Genomic DNA, 25,444 nt, shown 5'->3' on the forward strand with positions numbered 1-25,444 from the left:
TGTTCAGAGTTCATCATCAGCTGCTGCAGAGATGTGGCTGTGAGGAGCTGATCTGTGAGCTTTGACACTGACAGGTGGTGTTTTATCAGCTGGGATGAAGCTTGTAGGCAGAAGGAGTCACTTCTATGAAACCAAACACATTTGATGTTTCAGTTCAGTCAGCTCACAGTTACACCCTCAGCCCATCAGTCACAGAGCTCACAGGTCCATTCCTAATGTAGGAGTCGCCATCTTGGACCTCCAGGATGCTGATTGGTCTGAACCAGACGTGGGTCCACCAGCAGAGACCTTGATGCAGACCTGGCTGATCTGGAGAGCCCGTCCATGTCATCATGAAGCTGTGACTGTGACACATGTGAGTGATGCTCTCTGACTCTTTTGTCTTGCAGAGACCAAGCTGATCGTGAGAGAAGACGAGGACGCCATCTTACCCTGCTCCCTTGGTGCCGCAGACATCAGCAGCAGGGTCTTTGACTGGAAGAAAGACGGCCGGGTGGAGGTGTTCATCTATGATGATGGCAGATATTATGGCAAGGGCCTCTCAGGTCAACACGAGCAGTTCAGAGGTCGCGTCTTTCATTTTCCAGAGCAGCTGAAGGGCGGCAACGCCTCCATAGTGATCAGAAAATCAAAGCCAGCAGACAGTGGAACATACGCCTGTATTTTTCCTCATGAACAGCCTGAAAGACGAGCTCACGTTGAGCTGATTGTTGGTGAGTGACGCCTGCTTCTTTACAGACCTGACTGGTTCAAGTGTCCCAGACTGGACTCAGAACCAGTCACATGGTCAGAGGAACACCGACAGGCTGCAGAGCAGCTTCACCACACAGCTTCTGATTGGTCCTGTAGGTCTAATTACACATGGAGGTCTGAGGACTGACTCACGTTTGGAGCCCCTAGTGGACATTAGAGGAACTGCAGAGAACAGAATCCACTTACAGCGCCTCTGATGTTCACTAATTAACACATGATTAGTTTGAATAAGAGAGAGAGGTGCAAAAACTACAAGTTATTATTTTAAAGAATGTTTTTATAATCAGCAGCTGCTGCTCAGAAAATCCTCTAATTCTAAACAGATTAAAATGAACAAAACATAGAATTAATCTGAACAGAATCTGAATCATACATGCTGGAATAATATTATAAAGAAGGCACAAGCTGTCTGTTTACATACGAAGGTTTTCTGCAGCTCCAGCATGCACCTGCAGCTGACCTGCCCAGGTGCATGCTGGTCCTTCACCTGCTGACCTGCCCAGGTGCATGCTGGTCCTTCACCTGCTGACCTGCCCAGGTGCATGCTGGTCCTTCACCTGCTGACCTGCAGGTATAATCTCAGGTGTTCTTCTACATAACAATAAATGTTCTGTTCTATTCTGAAGACATTATTGTTCAATCATTCACTATTGATCCTGTGATATACATGGAAGTATTGATCATATCTGATCAGAGACCCCGCCCCTCAGTCCAGGCAGCTCTTCAGGAGCAGCAGCACAGGTAGAATGAAGCTCAGGTGTGTTTCCTGTCATGTGACGCCCCCCATCCAGGACCTCCATGAAGCAGTCTGCTCTGTGATGTTTGTGTTCAGTCTGACACTGCGGCTTCTTTATTTTGGATTATAAATATTATGTTTAACAAACACTCGACTTCATTTCCACAGTTTAATCTGACACATGAGGATGTCACACTGACACTTGATGATGTCACACTGACACCTTGATGATGTCACTGACGGCTCTAACATGAACTCTGTTTTCCTTTCAGACACAGTCTTAAAAGACAGATCAGAGGAAAACATCCCAGGTGAGTGCTGATGCTGTGACGTCATCACGTGTATTTGCGTTTAAGATGAAATTAATGACCGAGATACAGCAACATGGTTTGATCTGAGTAAATATTTGAATGTTTTAATTCATATTTCCTTATTTAACAACACTCACACATCTCCTATCTCCAGTTTATTAAGAACTTATCATGTATCTGCAGTTTATCAGCTAAAACCCAACAGTGATCTGAGCCAGTGTTTGTTTGGTCACCACTTAGTGTTCCTAATTACCAAAAATATATTTACACAAAATGCACATTATTTGAATTAATTTGTTTGTAAATCTGTGCATCTTTGTTTGAAGCTCTGACATCACAACATGTGTGTACACACAATGAAACACCTGTGTGTCATATCACTGATTAAACTGATATCTCAGAGAATAACATTCACACAATTTAATATTTCAACAGTTAGAAAACTGAGCAGAAATGTTTGAGCTGAACTGGTTGACTGTGTGTCAGTGGAGAAATGTTGCTTTATCTCTTGAACGTTGACTTAGTTCATCATGGTTTAATCTGAACACCCTCTGATCATCATATACTAGTAGAATATACATTTGTAATGTATTTTAACTTTAGTTTGTGTTCACAGGTGCGTCTCCAGAACCCTTTATAACACTTAACAAAACAGATGATGGGACTTTACTGCGGTGTGCAGTTCGAGGTGCGTTTCCAAAACCTGAAGTCGTCTGGAAAGACAGTTCTGGAAACATCCTGCCTGCTGAAGAACACTTCACAGAAAATAAAGGAAGCTACGACATCATCCTCGAGGCTACAGTGACCAAAACAGACGACTATCGCTGTGTGTCCACACAGCAGGAGATCCACCATCAGATTTATACTGAGACACATGTGAACGTTTTTAAAGGTAATTCATGTATTTATTTATTTTATTGATTGTGTGTTATTAGCTTCCCAAACATATTAAATTGTTATCATTTTTAAGAGGCTGTTTAAGCCAAACCAAAGCATAAAGTCTCCTGTTCAGAGCTGCTGCTTCACAGTTCAACATGTCCACACATTGATTTCTGCTGTCAGTGAGACACAGAAATGATGGAGCTGTAACCTGCTGCCTCCTGCACAGTGAAACAGCTGCTGGCTGTAATTCTCTTTAACAAACAGTTCCTGCATGAAGTTCTAACAACAAGGTTTTATTAATGTGGTCAGGACTTGTAGGAAGAGACACAGTTGAGAGTCTCTGAGCCCTTTAACAGAGAGTTTCCCTCATGATTCACTGATAAAAACACTGAGTTTGTTCAGGTTTGAAGGCTTTTTATATTTATTCATTTATTTAACAGGAAACAATGTAAACAAGGCAGAGTCAGGCTGAAGGCTGAGTTTCACTCTGCTGTCCAAACAGTCAGCTCTGACAGCGACACCAGAGAATAACACAACATTACAGCTGACTGATGAAGGTGTGAGGGTTTAACTCGGCTCCCTCTGGTGGCTGAATAGATCCACACACTGGATCTCAGCTGTGTCTGTGTTTCATCTTCTCTCACATGTTGCTGCAGCAGCGATCCAACAGAAACCCACAGAGTTCATTAATGACAGCCTTCCTCAAGAAATCACTGTGAACACACACTGTGCAGCTCACCTGGGATTTCAGCTCCGCCCATAAACAAACCAAACACCTGAACACAGCCGATCATAGAGCTCAAATAAACTGCTGGACCCAGTGAGTCAGGTCTGGCTCCATGTTATCAGACAGAGGGCAGAAACAGGATCAGCTGACAGCAGCTTCTGTCTAAACACAAAGAGCTCAGCAGGAGACATGAAGGTCTGATGTTTGGTCCCTTTAAGGAGCTCCAGCAGAAAAAAAGGTTCCTCAGCTGAATGAAACATTTGAAATGAGGCCGTCAGCTCCTCCCTGAACAGACTGAAGCTCAGCTCTTCTTCACTGAACAGACTGAAGCTCAGCTCTTCACTGAACAGACTGAAGCTCAGCTCTTCACTGAACAGACTGAAGCTCAGCTCTTCACTGTGAGCAGCCTCAGGTCTGTTTGACCTCCCTGATCTCAGGAAACAAAGGAAACTCTACAGATGTTGAGCAGAGCTCAGATCACACAGTGTTAATAATGAGCTGCAGTCATTGATCACTGTTTGATTCAGACAGTGATACAGAATGTTTCTGACTGACACAATGAAGCCCTGACATCACAGTGAGAGCTCACACATGTAGAGGCTGATCTGTAATGATTGATGTTCAGGATTTAAACTGTCGGCTCACACAACACATCATGTTCATGTGAACATCAGTGTGTGCTGCACAAAGGTTTGTGTTGCTGTAACTGTTCTCTGTGAGTCTCTGTGAGATTATTCACTCAGAAATCCTGCTGCACTTTAAACAGCTTCAACTTCAACATGGCTGATGTGACGGTAACAGTTTCCTTTTCATGGGTCTACATTCAAAAACATTCCTCTGATATGTTTCTAATATTGTTCTGTTTATGTTCACAGGTGCAGCTCCAAAGCCGGCCATAGCAGTCAAAGAAACTAAAGATGGACTGCTGCTGCAGTGTGAGGTTTATGGTGCGTCTCCAAAACCTGAAGTCGTCTTTCAGGACAGTTCTGGAAACATCCTGGCTGCTGAGCCACAGGTCACAGAGAGAGGAGGGAGCTATGATGTCATCCTTGAAACCACGGTGACGAAGTCTGGTGACTATCAGTGTGTAGCAACACAGAAGGAGATCAACCATCAGATATCCACTGAGATACATGTGAATGTTCCTTCAGGTAATTCTTAAATCATTTGTATTGATCATGACTTTATCAGTTTTTAAAAACCATCCATGTCACAGTCGCCCTCTCAGACTGTCAGATACCCCGTTCACACTGAGGAAATCAATCCGGTTAGAGCTGGATTTGGCCATATCTGGATAGATCTGGATAGATCTAGATCCACCTCTCGGAGGATCTAGCCGGATTGGCTCAAATGTGGCTCAGGTCTGAACGCAAACGTAGCTAGCGACGTGATACTTCCGGGTTCAAGGGGACAGTGTCCGGGTCGCGTACAAAAGCAGAATGTGAACAACCACCGAACTACGACAGCTTTGCCCCGAGTTTATTTTCCCCAGGGCTACAAAGGAATAAACTGCTTTTTGAACCGTAAAAAAAAAGAGCGACACGGGACAAAAAACACGCACACACGGTCCTACCACGGCCTAAATGGACTCTGTATATTACAAGGCGCCACCTAGTGGTTTAGAGGACAACAAACAAGCTGGGTTAAGCTGTATTGAGTGCGGACACGTGTGTGTCATAGCCAGATTTGAAAGTAGGTCTGAACGTATCCATCTTCTGGATTCAATCCTACTCTGGCTGGACTGACTTTCTCCAGTGTGAACGGGGCCAGAGTGTGACGACACAACATCAGACTAGCAGGAGAAATGTGAACACACACCTTCACCTCTGTCTCCACAGCCCTCCTGCTGTGCTCGTAGCAGTTAGCTGTTAGCTCTGAGCTCAGTCTTCAGAGCACTCAGTGATCCAAACAGGGACAGAGCCCTGGGTCCCTGCTGTTTGCACTCTGTGCTGTCAGTCCAGGGATTGAAGCACAAAGACCAGAACCTCAAGGAAAAACCAGTCCTTCATCTGAGGGTTCTCCACTCTGCTGATGTTCTGTCAGAACCACAGCTCTGTCTGATCATGGACAGGACACACATGAAGAACCAGAGCAGCTCATTCAGAACATCAAATCATTATTGATCACTGAGTCAGCTGTTAGTTGATATCTGAGGACTTTACAGGTGTTTGTCAGGTTTGTATCTTCAACATGAGCCTGCAGTGAGGATCATAGATGGATTATTGATCACTGATTAGTTCCAACATTGAAACATCAGCACCTCTGACATGTGTCAGACTTTAATGATCGTCAGATAAACAGACACCGAGCTGTGAAAACAAACCTCGTTCCAACCGTCGACGTTAAAACTGAGATGAACTTTGAACCTTTCAGCTTTGAGGAAACTCATCAGTGACACTTTGAGCCATGAGACAGAGTTTAATAACTTCATTCACATCACACGTGCAGACAGACAGTCAGTGAGTCTGTAGCACTGGTTCAGGTCCATTAACCACAGGACAGTCTACAAACACTCAGCTGTTCATCAGCTGATCCTGGCTGCATGTGTCGGATCTAAAATGGCCGCCCTGCAGGAAGTCACTGTTCACACTGTTTACAGAGGAATGTATGTGTTGAAGAGCTTCACAGCTCCTCTCATCCTTCATCTGCCTTCAGGAAAATCACTGTCAGTAAATCCAGCTGCACTGCAGCCAAATATCTGAACAGCTGACTTCAGTGATTCATCTGATTGTATTTGATGACGTTATTGATCCTTTGAACGCTGCATTAAGATAAAACCTGAGGATTCACTGCAGCTACACTCAAGAATTTATTCACAATTAATGACGATTTATTTTAAATATATAATATATGTAAGGACAGAAAAACTATCAATCACAGGACAGATTAAAAATCATCTTTAACACACACTAATAAATATTGAATGCTGTAAAAACAGCTGGAACAAACAAACTGAATGATTTGACTCCTTCCATCCTCGTGTTAAACAGCTGTCCTGTATCCATGTAGAACTCTGATTCCTCCCCCTGAAAAACTTCACACACATGTTGAACTTCAGTCAAACTGTTCAAACTCGTGCTGGCTTCCTCCTCTAAGTCTCCTCTACAGGTCTGATGTGAACAGAAAGCTTTCAGGTCTCTGACCTCTGAAAACACAGAAAGGCTTTAGCTTCATCTGCAGAATGAAGAACGACACAGACTCCTGAGAATGATGCAGATCAGAGTAGAAGCTGTTGTAGAGGCTCATTCTGGTTCATGTGTCATATTTGAATGAGCAGTTCATACCATATGAAGCTGTAATAAGCAGCCTGCTGCTTCCATCCTTCACAGCAGCAGTGATCCACATCAACATTCATGAAGAATCAAAGGAGCTCTGACTGTTCACAGACTGCTGCTGGAACTGATTCAAACATCAGACTGCACAAACATCCTGAGAGCTGAGCCTCAACATGTGTTTAAAGAGCCCCTGAACACAGCAGCTGACAGGGGAACATGCTCTGCTGACATGTGTTGATGGTGGAAATCTGGACTGGATCAGACCGTGGGCTGCTTCAAAGAGGACTGGGTCTGGGTCTGAGCTGCAGGTCAACAAAGTGTTGTACACATTGATGTTCACTCTCTCACTCTGTGGTTCTGTGATGTGTTTCTGACACAGGAGACAGTGACTCTACTCCATGGATAGTTGTTGTTGGAGTTCTGGTTGTGCTTCTAGCAGTAGCTGCAGTGATCATTATAAAGTACAAGAAGACATGTGAGTATAAATAATGTGTGTGAACATAGTTTGTGTTGTGTTCAGAGTCCATGTAACAGAGTCCATGTAACAGAGTCCATGTAACAGAGTCCATGTGACAGAGTCCGTGTAACAGAGTCCATGTGACAGAGTCCGTGTAACAGAGTCCATGTGACAGAGTCCATGTAACAGAGTCCATGTGACAGAGTCCATGTAACAGAGTCCATGTAACAGAGTCCATGTAACAGAGTCCATGTGACAGAGTCCATGTGACAGAGTCCATGTAGACTGCAGGGATCCAGGAGGTTTCACAGCTGATGATGATTCTGCAGGTTTGATTTGAGGACAGGAAGTCATGATGGAGAAGGTCAGCCTGCATGAAGCAGGTCTGAATTCTGGAACCATCGTGATGTGTTTGAGGTCAGAGACTGTGGACAGAAGGATTATAGAGCCCAACAGAACCACAGGACTGATGTATTGATCTGATCTAATGTAAATGATCAGGTCTGAAGTCCTGACAGTCAGAGTCAGAGTGTTTCACAGGTTCAGGATGTTTGTGTGGTCGACTGCAGGCTCACACTGAGTGTACAGACACACACACATTTAGAACCAGTCAGACTGGATCAACTCAGAACATTTAGAAGCATCTTTGTGTCTCTGTGACAAACACTGTTTGATGTTGTGTGTTTTCTCTGCAGGGAAGAAAGATAAGGAGGAACTGCAACAACGTAAGTGTCATATCTGGGGTGTGTCTGTGTGTGTCTGTGTGTGTCTGTGTGTGTCTGTGTGTGTCTGTGTGTGTCTGTATGTGTCTGTGTGTGTGGTTGTGTGTAAACATTTTTGTTCAGAGTGTAAAAACTTAAAAACTGGGCATAGCCTCTGCAGGGTAAAGAATGACCTCAGAAACCTCTGTTGATCACTGCCACTCTAGTCAATATATGATGGCCCAACAGACGCGTCATGGCCCGAGCTGGTTCTGTTTTAGCGCTCTGGTTCTGTTTTAGTTCTCTGGTTCTGTTTTAGCGCTCTGGTTCTGTTTTAGCGCTCTGGTTCTGTTTTAGCGCTCTGGTTCTGTTTTAGTTCTCTGTCGAGCCCGAGGTGCATCAAACTGCTCGTTCAGAAGGCTGAAGTAAGGCAACTGCATTTGCAGAGTTTTCCTGAAGACGTTTCACTGCTGCTCCAAGCAGCTTCAGGTCTGTACAGATCGAGAAGGCAGGCAGTGGAACAGCAGAGCATACGGTGGATTTTCAAAATAAAATCTCTCCAGCTTGTGAAAAAATACAGTTTAAGCTGAACTCACTGTACAGTAGTTGTTGTGAACTCGTGCCTGTGTCGTCAGGCAAAATAACAGCAATCGTACTCGTGCAGCTTGGAAGTTGCTGCCTTGAATCCATCCGCACTTCAGTCATGTTTAATAGTTACGCAGTAACAATGGAGGGAGGACCATGTATACATGAGGAGGTACTGTATACATGCACAGAGAGCAGTAGCTGGATACCAGCAGATACACTGAACATTTCTGGAACAGAAGATGCCCACACAGACAACAGCTTGGGAACCACTGATTTAGAACCAGTCAGTCAGACTGGATCAACTCAGAACTTTCAGAAGCATCTTTGTGTCTCTGTGACAAACACTGATTGATGTTGTGTGTTTTCTCTGCAGGGAAGAAACATGAGGAGGAACTGCAACAAGGTGAGTGTCATATCTGGGGTGTGTGTCTGTGTGTGTCTGTGTGTGTCTGTGTGTGTCTGTGTGTGGTTGTGTGTAAACAGAAGCAGACAGATGAGGCTGCTCCACCTCTACTCTGTGGACACTGTGACACACTGTTGTCACTGCTAACACACACACACCATCATCCTGACAGTCAGAGTCAGACAGGTTTCAACAGGTTCAGGATGTTTGTGTGGTCGACTGCAGGCTCACACTGAGTGTACAGACACACACACATTTAGAACCAGTCAGACTGGATCAACTCAGAACTTTCAGAAGCATCTTTGTGTCTCTGTGACAAACATTGATTTTGTGTGTTTTCTCTGCAGAGCTTAATGAACAAAAGAAGAAACATGAGGAGGATCTGCGACAGGGTAAGTGTCATATCTGGGGTGTGTGTCTGTGTGTGTCTGTGTGTGTCTGTGTGTGTCTTTTTGGTTGTAAACATGTGGTTCATAGCTTTAGAACCTTAAAACAGATTAAGACATACAGATCATGGATCAGATGAAATCAGCAGTAATGAAGGTGGTTCCAGATCATATTGATCGTCTCTGATCTAAATGTTCCTTTGAAACGTTGTCTCTGAGTCTCCTGATAGTCCTGAGGTTCTTGAAGTAACAGGTTTAGTTTGACCTGAATTCTGACGGTTCCAGCTGCTGTTAGAACAGGCTGTGAAGCAGACAGATGTGGCTGCTTCACCTCTACTCTATGGACACTGTGACTCTATGACTCACTTAGAACAATAAACAAACAACTCACGTTGATTTTGAGTCCGTCTCCAAACTACTCACATGCCTAATAATTATACACACAGTGTAGATTAATAATCTCATTGTCTCACAGCTGCTCAGTTTACAGTGAAGCGTTAAACTTTCATGTATTAATGTGTTGGATAAATGATGCCTTGTTTCCTTGTGTGCAGTCCGTCTCCTGCTGGAAGAGGGAAAGCAACAGAAAGAAGGTGAGTGTGAAGTGTGTCTTCAGTCCATAGATGTAGAAGTTAATGTCCGTGTGTCACAGCTGATCAGTTCACAGTGCAGTGATGGATTTACCTTTGATCATTAGAATTATGACCTCATTATTGGTGAGACCTGAAATCCTGACAGTCAGTCAGACGGGTGTTTAACAGGTTTGGGTTTGGGAGAGTCAGCATCACTCATCAGATCCTCTCTGATCTTTTCCAGAAACAGCCTGAATCCTCAGAGATGAAGGAGGAAGAAGAGACGACATGTTCAAAGGTTTTATAAGCTTTCCTTCATTTATGCAGCAAAGTGTCAGCGTCCAGGAGAAGAAGTGTAAATGTTGATTCCACACCTGCATCTTCAGTGAACACAACATGCAGCCACACAGTCAATAAACATTTAATCCTGACATAATTCATGGTATTTATCAGATCAGTAACTACAGCCTTAACTCCAAACTCATGTCTGTGTGTTTAGTTTATCTACAGCTCAAAAAATGTGTCATTCTGTGAGCGCCCCCTACAGGCTGAACTCAGCTACTGCAGCTGCTGTTTCTTATTGTCTGTAATTCTCTTTTTTTAACCCCTGATGTTGTTTTTTAAAAATATTTATGTTTAATGATGTTTTCATGTTGTTTTGTTTTGTTTGTTTTATTTCTGGACGTGAACGTCTTCATGGAGTCCTTCAGAATAAAAGCAGGGCCTGTTCAGACAGATCAGTGACTGAAACAAACACAGAGAGCAGGCGGCCTTTAATGAGTCTGTTCACTTTGTGTTTGTGCAGCTTTAAGAGACCAAATGTTTCACTGAACCAAAGACTCTGCTTCAAAGTGTTTATTATCCAGCTGTGTCCTCATGTGTCTCAGGGTTCATAACACGCCTCATCATGAGGTTGTTGGTTCGACTCCCTGGTCCTGGATGACTTGAGGTGTTTTGGGGCTGTAATTGTTTTGATGCTGTTTTATTTTGAAATGTTCTTTTCTGAGGAGCTGAGCCTTTCAGACACAGCTTGATGCTGAACTCTGATTGTTGCTGTTGTCTGTTGTTTTCAAATGTGTTTCAGCCTTTAAACAATATGTCCACACATTTATATTAAACAAGGGAAAAGTCAAATGATGCGACTGTTTGAGTTCTTTTCTGTTTTCACGTCGTCTCAGACCTGAAAACACCTCCATGACCTGTGTTATTATACCAACAGGGACGATGTGAAGTGAAGCGACTTGTCTCCAGACCCTGCTCCACCTGCCCCTGACTTGGCTCAAACCTCAGTGTTACGACACTTTAACTGATTGAGGAAGTAATTAAGTAAGATGAACCCACAGCCTCCAGGGAACAGAGCCAACATGTTGTTTGTTGGACTGAGAGGAAGAAAAATGAAAGAACCAGTTTGATGAATGAGACCTGCAGAGTCTGAGAGTTTAAACTGCAGCACTGATAGTGTTCAACGACTGTCGGTGTCCTCCAGAGACAAAGGGGACAGAGCAGCAGAGTCACCTTCATGTGTTTAAGCACCGCTGTCTGGACGTCTCCTGGATCCACATGAGGACCTGTTTGAGACTGATGATCCAGATCTTTCTGCTCTGAGGAGTCTGTGTCTCTCATCTGAGACCTGAATATGTTTTTCCCTTTTATTTTACGTGTTGATGAAGATTCTCAGTCATCCAGGTCATCTCATGTAGAGAAGATTGAAGCAAGGCGTCTGGACTTGTAGAGTTTTCTTGAAGACGTTTCGCTGCTCATCCAAGCAGCTTCATCAGTTCTAACTGTTTGTGGGGAACATGGTTTATATGTGGTTGCAGACCTCAGTGGGTGGGTCTGGGTAAAAACTTAAAAACAATAGCACTAAATGTTTCCATACTTACCTGTGATGATATGGCTGACTGTGCCAGGTGTGTTGCCGGAGGGGGACTGGTTGACAGCCCTTTGTTCTTACTGTGAGTCTGTGCAAACTTCCTGAATGGATGGAATCACTGCATTGTATGTGGTAGAAAGATGATGTCTGAGGCCACCACCTCTGTTAAGGGAAGGTTTTTCCAGCTTAACATAGATGCTTCCTTGACTCCTCTTTCATACCACCTTTCCTCCCTGTCTAAGATGTGAACGTTGTTGTCCTCAAAGGAGTGTCCTTTGTCTCTGAGGTGGAGGTGAACAGCTGAGTCTTGTCCTGAAGAGGTGGCTCTCCTGTGCTGAGCCATTCTTCTGTGGAGTGGTTGTTTAGTTTCTCCAATGTACAGATCAGAGCATTCCTCACTGCACTGGACTGCATATATCACATTGCTGTGTTTCTCCCCGGGAATCTGATCCTTCAGGTGAACCAGTCTCTGTCTCAGTGTTGTCATAGGTTTGAAATGGACCGGGATGTCATGGTTGTTGAAGATCCTGCGGAGTTTCTCTGATACTCCTGACACATATGGAATGGAGATGTTCTTTCTCCGCCTGGTGTTGTCCTTCTTCTTGTTGTTGGGGGGTCTTGTTTTTGTGGCTTTGATGAGTCCAGGTAGCCACAGGTCTGCAGGGCCTTCCTGATGTGGTGTTGCTCCTTCTTCTTCCCCTCTGAGCTGGTTGGTACAGTTTGTGCTCTGTGCTGCAGGGTCCTGATGACTCCCAGTTTGTGTTCCAGTGGGTGGTGTGAATCAAACAGCAGGTACTGGTCCGTGTGTGTGGGTTTCCTGTACACTTCCACATTGAGGCTCCTGTCCTCCTCAATATGTACTGTGCAGTCCAAGAAGGCCAGATTGTTGTCCTTGGTGTCCTCCCGAGTGAACTTGATGTTGTTATCCACTGCGTTGATGTGTTCTGTGAACCGTTCCACTTCATTGGTCTTGATTTTGACCCAGGTGTCATCCACATATCTAAACCAGTGGGTGGGGGTGGTTCCAGGAAAGGAACTCAGGGCCCTTCTCTCCACTTCTTCCATGTAGAGGTTGGCCACAATAGGAGACACAGGGGATCCCATCGCACAGCCGTGCTTCTGTCTGTAAAGGTTCCCATTGTACTGGAAATAAGTGGTGTTCAGGCAGAGGTCCAGCAGGTCACAGATGTGGTCTGGCGTTAGGTTGGTTCTCTCCTTGAGTGTGCTGTCTTGTGTGAGGCACGTCCTTACCATCTCTGTGGCTTCTGATGTAGGGATGCAGGTGAACAAGGAGGTGACATCAAATGAGACCATGGTGTCGTCTGGGTCCATTTGGATCTTCTCCACCTTGTTCACAAAGTCCTGAGAGTTGTGGATGTGATGTGGTGTGTTACCTACCAGTGGTGTCAGGAGTTCAGCCAAGTGCTTAGCCACGTTGTATGTGACTGAGTTTGTGCTGCTGATGATGGGTCTGAGGGGGACTCCTTCCTTGTGTATCTTGGGGAGTCCATACAGGCGTGGAGTGGATTCCCCAGGATACAGTCGGAAGTAGAGCTTGTAATCTTGTCTGCTCCGTGGTGACCATGAGAGCATCTATGGTGAAGTTGTCTGATCCTTACGTTGAGGAGTTGGTTCTGGGCTTTCTGCAGGATGGTGTCTGCTCTGTGGCCCTTGACGGTGGATCCGAGACGTAGGCTGTTCGGGGTTAACTTTTCCTGTCTGCATCTCAGGCTGAAGCATAGGTGGTTCCTGTAGTCTGCCAGTTTCCTAGAGGTCTTTTCATCTTCCCTCACCAATCGTAGGGTGTCCTTCCCAAAGTGATTGGCAACATGTTGATGAAGATTCTCAGTCATCCAGGTCATCATACGTAGAGAAGATTGAAGCAAGGCGTCTGGACTTGTAGAGTTTTCTTGAAGACATTTCGCTGCTCATCAAAGCAGCTTCATCAGGTCTAACTGTTTGGTGAGTTCAGAGACTTTATCTGCATGACATCAGCATCACTTCTGCAGTAATGATCGATTTAAGTTCTTCTTCTGTCTCCATGGTAACCGGCTGTTCCTCCTGGATACAGGCTGCAGACTGTGGAGGCTCCGGTTGTGTGAAAAAGAGTTAAAGGACGTAGAAACAGTCACTGTAACGAGGACGAGCACAGAGCCTGAAAGAGCCGCTTCATGACCACACAGAGAAGCCCGGCTCAGACCTGATATCAGTTCTCATCTGAGACCTGAACAACAGGAAGTGAGACGGTGCACAGAGGTCACAGCCACAGGCTGAGCCTCAGCGCTCCTTCACTCTGTCAGCGCCAGGAAACGTCTGGATGCACGCCAGCTTGTTGTGAAATCTGGTTTCCAGGTGAGCTTTTCAAAATAAAAGAGCTGAAGGACTGCAGTGCTTGTTACCACCTCAGTCTGCATGACAGGATAATAATTGATCACTACCAAGGATCATATCAGGTCATGAAGGCACAGAGAATGTCTGATGATGATGTCACACTCCATGCTGCTGCTTTCATGTGTGAGCTGAGGCTTTTATTGTGGAGGAGCTGCACCTGTTCCTGTCCTCAGGTGGAGGGGCGCGTGTGTGACAGGTAGGGGTTAAAGCCTGTGAAGCTGCAGGAAGTGGAGTCTGCTCAGGTTTTACGGAACACGCTGCTCCTCCGTCTGTGACGCAGCGCGCCGGAAGTGTTGCGTCAGGTCCAGATTCTCAGGAAACAGAGAGAGTGTGTGTGCGCGCGCCCGGTGTGTGTGTGTGTGAGAGGAGTGGCCGCCTGTATAAAGATGCTCGAGCCTCAGATGACTCCCACAGTCATGGAGCTCCTGCTGCGCGCGTGTCTCCTCCTGCTGGCTGCGCTCACGTTCGTTGATGGATCCGGTGAGATCATCAGACTCATCTTTGATCACTGTTTATCGATACTGATCCATCATTGATCTGTACATCTGGATGGAGTATAGAGGGGGGGGGGGGGTAACGGCAGCTCGTGCACCTGCGCCATTTTAAACCAGATGTATTGATCACATGTTAAAGGTGTATTGATTATCCGCGCTGATCAATGTGCAGCATCCCGCTCAGCACTCACTTCCTCTGATTATTTGATGCTTTTTGTAGTTTGGGTTTTTTTAACTTTCGATATGACGTCATCACTGCCGAGGCTCGTGCCTGTCTACAGCAGCGGTGACGCATCATTGATTAACTCTGAACTCTGATCAGTTATTGATATGTTTGATCACAGCATGAAGCTCAGGCTGACTCTTCTCTTTTGTTGATCAGTGTTTCCAGTTCAGCGCAACAATAAACACACACACACACACACACACACACACACACACACACTTCCTCCTGCAGCAGCACCTGTTTGTGTGGTTGCTCTCATCAGTCTGAGATCAGTGTTTGTTTGGACACTAGGGGGCAGCAGAGCGAGCTGAGACAGAGCATCATGCCGTCAAACAGCTGACGGGCTGTAAATGTGTGTAACAATGATCACAGTGACTGAGGAGAGCTGAGGATGAGGAGCCTGCAGTGAAGCCTCCTGTCACACAGCTCATCATGTTCAGAGTTCATCATCAGCTGCTGCAGAGATGTGGCTGTGAGGAGCTGATCTGTGAGCTTTGACACTGACAGGTGGTGTTTTATCAGCTGGGATGAAGCTTGTAGGCAGAAGGAGTCACTTCTATGAAACCAAACACATTTGATGTTTCAGTTCAGTCAGCTCACAGTTACACCCTCAGCCCATCAGTCACAGAGCTCACAGGTCCATTCCTAATGTAGGAGCGCCATCTTGGACCTCCAGGATGCTGATTGGTCTGAACCAGCGTGGGTCCACCAGCAGAGACCTTGATGCAGACCTGGCTGATCTGGGAGAGCCCGTCCATGTCATCATGAAGCTGTGACTGTGACACATGTGAGTGATGCTCTCTGACTCTTTGTCTTGCAGAGACCAAGCTGATCGTGAGAGAAGACGAGGACGCCATCTTACCCTGCTCCCTTGGTGCCGCAGACATCAGCAGCAGGCTCTTTGACTGGAAGAAAGACGGCCGGGTGGAGGTGTTCATCTATGATGATGGACAGATATTATGGCAAGGGCCTCTCAGGTCAACACGAGCAGTTCAGAGGTCGCGTCTTTCATTTTCCAGAGCAGCTGAAGGGCGGCAACGCCTCCATAGTGATCAGAAAATCAAAGCCAGCAGACAGTGGAACTAAGCCTGTATTTTTCCTCATGAACAGCCTGAAAGACGAGCTCACGTTGAGCTGACTTGTTGGTGAGTGACGCCTGCTTCTTTACAGACCTGACTGGTTTCAAGGTGTCCAGGACTGGACTCAGAACAGTACATGGTCAGAGGAACACCGACAGGCTGCAGAGCAGCTTCACCACACAGCTTCTGATTGGTCCTGTAGGTCTAATTACACATGGAGGTCTGAGGACTGACTCACGTTTGGAGCCCTAGTGGACATTAGAGGAACTGCAGAGAACAGAATCCACTTACAGCGCCTCTGATGTTCACTAATTAACACATGATTAGTTTGAATAAGAGAGAGAGGTGCAAAAACTACAAGTTATTATTTTAAAGAATGTTTATAATCAGCAGCTGCTGCTCAGAAAATCCTCTAATTCTAAACAGATTAAAATGAACAAAACATAGAATTAATCTGAACAGAATCTGAATCATACATGCTGGAATAATATTATAAAGAAGGCACAAGCTGTCTGTTTACATACGAAGGTTTTCTGCAGCTCCAGCATGCCCTGCAGCTGACCTGCCCAGGTGCATGCTGGTCCTTCATCTGCTGACCTGCCCAGGTGGCATGCTGGTCCTTCACCTGCTGACCTGCCCAGGTGCATGCTGGTCCTTCACCTGCTGACCTGCAGGTATAATCTCAGGTGTTCTTCTACATAACAATAAATGTTCTGTTCTAGTCTGAAGACATTATTGTTCAATCATTCACTGTTGATCCTGTGATATACATGGAAGTACTTGACTCATATCTGATCAGAGACCCGCCCCTCAGTCCAGGCAGCTCTTCAGGAGCAGCAGAACAGGTAGAATGAAGCTCAGGTGTGTTTCCTGTCATGTGACGCCCCCATCCAGGACCTCCATGAAGCAGTCTGCTCTGTGATGTTTGTGTTCAGTCTGACACTGCGGCTTCTTTATTTTGGATTATAAATATTATGTTTAACAAACACTCGACTTTATTTCCACAGTTTAATCTGACACATGATGATGTCACACTGACACCTTGATGATGTCACACTGACACCTTGATGATGTCACACTGGCGGCTCTAACATGAACTCTGTTTTCCTTTCAGACACAGTCTTAAAAGACAGATCAGAGGAAAACATCCCAGGTGAGTGCTGATGCTGTGACGTCATCAGGTATATTTGCGTTTAAGATGAAATTAATGACCGAGATACAGCAACATGGTTTGATCTGAGTAAATATTTGAATGTTTTAATTCATATTTCCTTATTTAACAACACTCACACATCTCCTATCTCCAGTTTATTAAGAACTATGTATCTGCAGTTTATCAGCTAAAACCCAACAGTGATCTGAGCCAGTGTCTCACAGCTGTGACCAGAACCAGATGTTGGTCATTAAGGAAACTTATGAGAAACTTTTAAGGTGTTGTTCAATAGTAGACTGTACACACGTTAATAAGCTGTTACTTAGTTTTACTCTTAGTGTATGCACATACAGAAGGTTTACATGAGTTAAATAAGTGATTTTCTGTCACACATTTTTTAAACAGCTCTGACATCACAACACGTGTATCCACACATTAAAACACCTGTGTTTCATATCACTCGATTAAACTGATATCTCAGACAATACATTTCACCTAATTTAACATTTTGATCAGAAACTGAGCAGAATTGTTTGTGTTGCTGAACTTGTGATAAGATAAAACTTTATAATCCCTATGGTGTGTCAGTTATTCAGTTCAGCATTGTTCAGTCTGAACACACTCTGATGACTGTTTGTGTTCACAGGTGCGTCTCCAGTTCCAATTGAACAGTCGATAAACAGATGATGGGACTTTACTGCGGTGTGTAGTTCGAAGGTTGCGTTTCCAAAACCTGAAGTCCGTCTGGAAAGACAGTTCTGGAAAACCTGCCTGCTGAAGAACACAGGTCTCAAGCTCAACAGACAAGGAGGGAAGCTATGACATCATCCTGGAAGCTACAGTGACTGAGACAGACGAACTACCTCTGTGTGTCACACACAGAAAGAAATCCACCATCAGGATTTATACTAAGACACATGCAGCTGGAGGTAATTTATTTATTTATTTTTTATAGTTTATTTGTGGTCAAGATTTGTAGGAAGACACAGCTGAGAGTCTCTGAGCCCTTTAACAGAGAGTTTCCCTCATGATTCACTGATAAAAACACTGAGTTTGTTCAGGTTTGAAGGCTTTTTATATTTATTCATTTATTTATCAGGAAACAATGTAACAAGGCAGAGTCAGGCTGAAGGCTGAGTTTCACTCTGCTGTCCAAACAGTCAGCTCTGACAGCGACACCAGAGAATAACACAACATTACAGCTGACTGATGAAGGTGTGAGGGTTTAACTCGGCTCCCTCTGGTGGCTGAATAGATCCACACACTGGATCTCAGCTGTGTCTGTGTTTCATTCTCTCACATGTTGCTGCAGCAGCGATCCAACAGAAACCCACAGAGTTCATTAATGACAGCCTTCCTCAAGAAATCACTGTGAACACACACTGTGCAGCTCACCTGGATTTCAGCTCCGCCCATAAACAAACCAAACACCTGAACACAGCCGATCATAGAGCTCAAATAAACTGCTGGACCCAGTGAGTCAGGTCTGGCTCCAGGTTATCAGACAGAGGGCAGAAACAGGATCAGCTGACAGCAGCTTCTGTCTAAACACAAAGAGCTCAGCAGGAGACATGAAGGAGTCTGATGTTTGGTCCCTTTAAGGAGCTCCAGCAGAAAAAAAGGTTCCTCAGCTGACTGAAACATTTGAAATGAGGCCGTCAGCTCCTCCACTGAACAGACTGAAGCTCAGCTCTTCACTGAACAGACTGAAGCTCAGCTCTTCACTGTGAGCAGCCTCAGGTCTGTTGACCTCCTGATCTCAGGAAACAAAGGCAACTCTACAGATGTGAGCAGAGCTCGATCACACAGTGTTAATAATGAGCTGCAGTCATTGATCACTGTTTGATTCAGACAGTGATACAGAAGTTTCTGACTGACCCTGACATCACAGTGAGAGCTCACACATGTAGGGCTGATCTGTAATGATTGATGTTCAGATTTAAACTGTCGGCTCACACAACACATCATGTTCATGTGAACATCAGTGTGTGCTGCACAAGGTTTGTGTTGCTGTAACTGTTCTCTGTGAGTCTCTGTGAGATTTATTCCACTCAGAAATCCTGCTGCACTTTAAAACAGCTTCAACTTCAACAGGATCTGATGTGACAGATGTTATTACTGTGATGTCATTAGTCTGAACAACACTAAAACAGTCCAGTGTTGTAACTAATACTGTGTTTATGTCACAGGATGCAGCTTCAGAACCCACCATAGAAGTACTAAAACTAATGCTTGGATGCTGCTGCTGCAGTGTTCAGTTCGAGGAGCTGCTCCAAAACCTGAAGTCGTCTTTCAGGACAGTTCTGGAACATCCTGGCTGCTGAGCCACAGGTCCACAGAGAGAGGAGGCGACTATGATGTCATCCTTGAAACCACCGGTGACGAAGTCTGACGACTATCGCTGTGTAGCAACACAGAAGGAGATCAACCATCAGAGATCCACTAAGATACATGTGAATTCAGGTAATTCTTAAATCATTTTGTATTGATCATGACTTTATCAGTTTTTAAAAACCATCTGTGTCACAGTCGCCCTCTCAGAGTGTCAGATACCCCGTTCACACTGACAGAATCAATCCGGTTAGAGCTGATTTGGCCATATCTGGATATATCTGGATAGATACTCTCCGGCTATATTCCTCTCGGAGGATCTAGCCGGATTGGCTCAAATGGGCTCAGGTCTGAACGCAAACGTAGCTAGCGAATCTGGCTAGCGACGTGATACTTCCGGTTCACAGGGACCAGTGTCCGGGTCGCGTACAAAAGCAGAATGTGAACAAACGCCGAACCTACGACAGCTTTGCCCTGAGTTATTTTTCCCCAGGGCTACAAAGGAATAAACTGATTTTTGACCCCCCAAAAAAAAAAACAGCGACACGGAGACAGAAAACATCCACACGCAGTCCTACCACAGCCTCAATGGACTCTGTATATTACAAGGCGCCACCTAGTGGTTAGAGGACAACAAACAAGCTGGAGTGAGTGCTGACACGTGTGTGTCATAGCCAGATATTGAAATAGGTTTAGCTTAAAGGCCTATCTGGATTCAATCCTACTCTGGCTGGACTGACTTTCTCCAGTGTGAACGGGGCCAGAGTGTGACGACACAACAATCAGACTAGCAGGAGAAATGTGAACACACACCATTCACCTCTGTCTCCACAGGCCCTCCTGCTGTGCTCGTAGCAGTTAGCTGTTAGCTCTGAGCTCAGTCTTCAGAGCACTCAGTGATCAAACAGGGACAGAGCCCTGGGTCCCTGCTGTTTGCACTCTGTGCTGTCAGTCCAGGGATTGAAGCACAAAGACCAGAACCTCAAGGAAAAACCAGTCCTTCATCTGAGGGTCTCCACTCTGCTGATGTTCTGTCAGAACCACAGCTCTGTCTGATCATGGACAGGACACACATGAAGAACCAGAGCAGCTCATTCAGAACATCAAATCATTATTGATCACTGATCAGCTGTAGTTGATATCTGAGGACTTTACAGGTGTTTGTCAGGTTTGTATCTTCAACATGAGCCTGCAGTGAGGATCATAGATGGATTATTGATCACTGATTAGTTCCAACATTGAAACAATCAGCACCTCTGACATGTGTCAGACTTTAATGATCGTCAGATAAACCACGACACCGAGCTGTGAAAACAAACCTTTGTTCCAACCGTCGACGTTAAAACTGAGATGAACTTTGAACCTTTCAGCTTGAGGAACTCATCAGTGACACTTTGAGCCATGAGACAGAGTTTAATAACTTCAGTTCACATCACACGTGCAGACAGACAGTCAGTGAGTCTGTAGCACTGGTTCAGGTCCATTACCACAGGACAGTCTACAAACACTCAGCTGTTCCTCAGCTGATCCTGGTGCATGTGTCGGATCTAAAATGGCCGCCCTGCAGGAAGTCCTGCTTCACACTGTTTACAGAGGAATGTATGTGTTGAAGAGCTTCACAGCTCCTCTCATCCTTCATCTGCCTTCAGGAAATCACTGTCAGTAAATCCAGCTGCACTGCAGCCAAATATCTGAACAGCTGACTTCAGTGATTCATCTGATTGTATTTGATGACGTATTGATCCTTTGAACGCTGCATTAAGATAAAACCTGAGGATTCACTGCAGCTACACTCAAGAATTTATTCACAATTAATGACGGTTTATTTTAAATATATAATATATGTAAGGACAGAAAAACTATCAATCACAGGACAGATTAAAAATCATCTTTAACACACACTAATAAATATTGAATGCTGTTAAAAACAGCTGGAACAAACAAACTGAATGATTTGACCTCCTTCCATCCTCGTGTTAAACAGCTGTCCTGTATCCATGTAGAACTCTGATTCCTCGCCCCTGAAAAACTTCACACACATGTTGAACTTCAGTCAAACTGTTCAAGACTTGTGCTGGCTTCCTCCTCTAAGTCTCCTCTACAGGTCTGATGTGAACAGAAAGCTTTCAGGTCTCTGACCTCTGAAACACAGAAAGGCTTTAGCTTCTCTGCAGAATGAAGAACGACCACAGACTCCTGAGAACGATGCAGATCAGAGTAGAAGCTGTTGTAGAGGCTCATTCTGGTTCATGTGTCATATTTGAATGAGCAGTTCATACCATATGAAGCTGTAATAAGCAGCCTGCTGCTTCCATCCTTCACAGCAGCAGTGATCCACATCAACATTCATGAAGAATCAAAGGAGCTCTGACTGTTCACAGACTGCTGCTGGAACTGATTCAAACATCAGACTGCACAAACATCCTGAGAGCTGAGCCTCAACATGTGTTTAAAGAGCCCCTGAACACAGCAGCTGACAGGGGAACATGCTCTGCTGACATGTGTTGATGGTGGAAATCTGGACTGGATCAGACCGTGGGCTGCTTCAAAGAGGACTGGGTCTGGGTCTGAGCTGCAGGTCAACAAAGTGTTGTACACATTGATGTTCACTCTCTCACTCTGTGGGTTCTGTGATGTGTTTCTGACACAGGAGACTCTACTCCATGGATAGTTCTGGTTGTGGTTCTGGTGTTTGTAGCTGTTGGAGCTGTTGGAGCTGTATGGTTCCATATAAAGAAGAAGAAGACATGTGAGTATAAATAATGTGTGTGAACATAGTTTGTGTTGTGTTAAGAGTCCATGTGACAGAGTCCATGTAACAGAGTCCGTGTGACAGTAGTCCATGTAACAGAGTCCCATGTAACAGAGTCCATGTGACAGAGTCCATGTAACAGAGTCCATGTGACAGAGTCCATGTGACAGAGTCCAGTAGACTGCAGGGATCCAGGAGGTTTCACAGCTGATGATGATTCTGCAGGTTTGATTTGAGGACAGGAAGTCATGATGGAGAAGGTCGCCTGCATGAAGCAGGTCTGAGTTCTGGAACCATCGTGATGTGTTTGAGGTCAGAGACTGTGGACAGAAGGATTATAGAGCCCACAGAACCACAGGACCTGATGTCTTGATCTGATCTAATGTAATGATCAGGTCTGAAGTCCTGACAGTCAGAGTCAGAGTGTTTCACAAGGTTCAGGATGTTTGTGTGGTCGACTGCAGGCTCACACTGAGTGTACAGACAGCACACATTTAGAACCAGTCAGACTGGATCAACTCAAGGACTTTCAGAAGCATCTTTGGTGTCTCTGTGACAAACACTGTTTGATGTTGTGTGTTTTTATGTTATGATGCAGTGAAGAAGAAATATGAGGAGACCACTGCAACAGGGTGAGTGTCCTCTGCTGTAATGAGGGGTGCGTTTGTGTCACAGTGCTTTCAGTCCCAATGATTGAAGGACAAAGACCAGAACTTCAAGTAAAACCCATCCTTCATCTGAGTGTTCCCCACTCTGCTACAGTCACACACACATTTAGAACCAGTCAGTCAGACTGGATCCATTCAGAACTTTCAGAAGCATCTTGTGGTCTCTGTGACAACCACTGATTTTGTGTGTTTTCTCTGTGCAGAGCTTAATGAACAAAAGAAGAAAACATGAGGAGGATCTGCGACAGGGTAAGTGTCATATCTGAGGTGTGTGTCTGTGTGTGTCTGTGTGCGTCTGTGTGTGGCTTTTTGGTTGTAAAACATGTGGTTCATAGCTTAGAACCTTAAACAGATTAAGACATACAGATCATGGATCAATGAAATCAGCAGTATGAAGGTGGTTCCAGATCATATGATCGTCTCTGAGCTAAATGTTCCTTGAAACGTTGTCCTCTGAGTCTCCTGATAGTCCTGAGGTTCTTGAAGTAACAGGTTTAGTTCTGATGGTTCCAGCTTGCTGTGAAACAGGCTGTGAAGCAGACAGATGTGCTGCTTCACCTCTACTCTATGGACACTGTGACTCTATACTCATTAGAACACTAAAACAAACAACTCACGTTGATTTTGAGTCCGTCTCCAAACTACTCACATGCCTAATAATTATACACACAGTGTAGATTAATAATCATCAGTGTCTCACAGCTGCTCAGTTACAGTGAAGCGTTAAACTTTCATGTATTAATGTGTTGGATAAATGATGCCTTGTTTCCTTGTGTGCAGTCGCCGTCTCCTGCTGGAAGAGGAAAGCAACAGAAAGAAGGTGAGTGTGAAGTGTGTCTTCAGTCCATAGATGTAGAAGTTAATGTCCGTGTGTCACAGCTGATCAGTTCACAGTGCAGTGATGGATTTACCTTTGATCATTAGAATTATGACCTCATTATTGGTGAGACCTGAAATCCTGACAGTCAGACGGGTGTTTAACAGGTTTGGGTTAGAGAGAGTCAGCATCACTCATCAGATCCTCTCTGATCTTTTCCAGAAACAGCCTGAATCCTCAGAGATGAAGGAGGAAGAAGAGAGGACATGTTCAAAGGTTTTATAAGCTTTCCTTCATTTATGCAGCAAAGTGTCAGCGTCCAGGAGAAGAAGTGTAAATGTTGATTCCACACCTGCATCTCAGTGAACACAACATGCAGCCACACAGTCAATAAACATTTAATCCTGAAATAATTCATGGTATTTATCAGATCAGTAAACTACAGGCCTTAAACCACTCTCAGCTTCAAACTCATGTCTGTGTGTGTTAGTTTACTACAGCTCAAAAATGTGTCATTCTGTGAGCGCCCCCTACAGGCTGAAACTCAGCTACTGCAGCTGCTGTTCTTATTGTCTGTAATTTTTTTGTTAACCACTGCTGTGTTTTTTTTTTAAGTATTTATGTTAATAGTGTTCTCATGTTGGTTTTATTTCTGGACGTGAAACGTCTTCATCGTGTCCTTCAAATAAAAGCAGGGCCTGTTCAGACAGATCAGTGACTGAACACAGAGAGCAGGCGGCCTTAATGAGTCTGTTCCACTTTGTGTTTGTGCAGCTTTAAGAGACCAAATGTTTCACTGAACCAAAGACTCTGCTTCAAAGTGTTTATTATCCGCTGAGTCCTCAGTGTCTCAGGGTTCATAACACGCCTCATCATGAGGTTGTTGGTTCGACTCCCTGGTCCGGGATGACTTAGGTGTTTTGGGGCGTAATTGTTTTGATGCTGTTTTATTTTGAAATGTTCTTTTCTGAGGAGCTGAGCCTTCATACACAGCTTGATGCTGAACTCTGATTGTTGCTGTTGTCTGTTGTTTTCAAATGTGTTTCAGCCTTTAACAATATGTCCACACATTTATATTAAACAAGGGAAAAGTCAAATGATGCGACTGTTTGAGTTCTTTCTGTTTTCACGTCGTCTCAGACCTGAAAACACCTCCAGATTCAGAGACTTTATCTGCATGACATCAGCATCACTTCTGCAATAAGATCGATCACACTCCATATTTGGTCAGGTTCCTCCTCCTCTGTGTGTGTTGTTGGGTGAGCTGCTGGATGGAGGTGGAACATGATTCACAGCTGATGATGCTGCTGCTTTCATGTGTGAGCTGAGGCTTTTATTGTGGAGGAGCTGATGCTTTTTTGTGAAGGAGCTGAGGCTTTATTGTGGAGGAGCTGATGCTTTTTGTGAAGGAGCTGAGGCTTTTATTGTGAAGGAGCTGAGGCTTTTATTGTGGAAGAGCTGATGCTTTTATTGTGGAGGAGCAGAGGCTTTTATTGTGAAGGAGCTGCGGCTTTTATTGTGAAGGAGCTGCGGCTTTTATTGTGGAAGAGCTCATGCTTTTATTGTGGAGGAGCTGAGGCTTTTATTGTGGAGGAGCTGAGGCTTTTATTGCGGAAGTGCAGCGTCAGGTCCAGATTCAGGGAACAGAAGCTGTGTCCCAGTTCAGGGTCTGCATCCTCCGGAGGACGCCTCCTTCCTCCTTAGACAGCGCAGGCTGTTTAATGTATTTATGTGTTGTTGGAGGAAGAGGAGCGGCGGCTCCAGCCCATTAAATGTAATTTATATTTGATTCAGCTGTAAGACTTGATACAGGGTCTGTTTGTAATTTTAATACTTACATTAAAGAGCTACATGTGTAAGAACCCTGCA

At 44.8% G+C, this 25,444-nt stretch overlaps 1 protein-coding gene across 9 annotated transcripts in view; it reads left to right on the plus strand.

Annotated features, from left to right (window-relative positions):
* The window catches only part of LOC114450613 (butyrophilin-like protein 1), a 139,337-nt gene that overhangs the window by 39,106 nt on the left and 74,787 nt on the right, over nt 1-25,444 (plus strand). Inside the window, exons 2-11 of one of the 9 annotated variants that reach the window (XM_028428805.1) lie at nt 390-713; nt 1,762-1,800; nt 2,417-2,692; nt 4,285-4,560; nt 7,064-7,159; nt 7,837-7,866; nt 8,804-8,833; nt 9,181-9,225; nt 9,774-9,812; nt 10,036-10,925. The exons of 1 other annotated variant lie outside the window; for it this stretch is intronic. In XM_028428805.1, the coding sequence (XP_028284606.1) occupies nt 390-713; nt 1,762-1,800; nt 2,417-2,692; nt 4,285-4,560; nt 7,064-7,159; nt 7,837-7,866; nt 8,804-8,833; nt 9,181-9,225; nt 9,774-9,812; nt 10,036-10,046 (1,166 nt within the window). In that variant the 3' untranslated portion in view covers nt 10,047-10,925. Of the gene's footprint in view, nt 1-389; nt 714-1,761; nt 1,801-2,416; nt 2,693-4,284; nt 4,561-7,063; nt 7,160-7,836; nt 7,867-8,803; nt 8,834-9,180; nt 9,226-9,773; nt 9,813-10,035; nt 10,926-16,745; nt 17,008-22,014; nt 22,088-22,688; nt 22,723-22,961; nt 23,008-23,538; nt 23,562-23,797; nt 23,917-25,444 lie in introns of those variants that run through there. 7 more of the 9 variants (XM_028428809.1, XM_028428800.1, XM_028428799.1 and 4 more) reach the window with 7 other exon arrangements.

Source organism: Parambassis ranga, chromosome 18, assembly GCF_900634625.1.
Source record: "Parambassis ranga chromosome 18, fParRan2.1, whole genome shotgun sequence".
Taxonomy (NCBI): domain Eukaryota; kingdom Metazoa; phylum Chordata; class Actinopteri; family Ambassidae; genus Parambassis; species Parambassis ranga.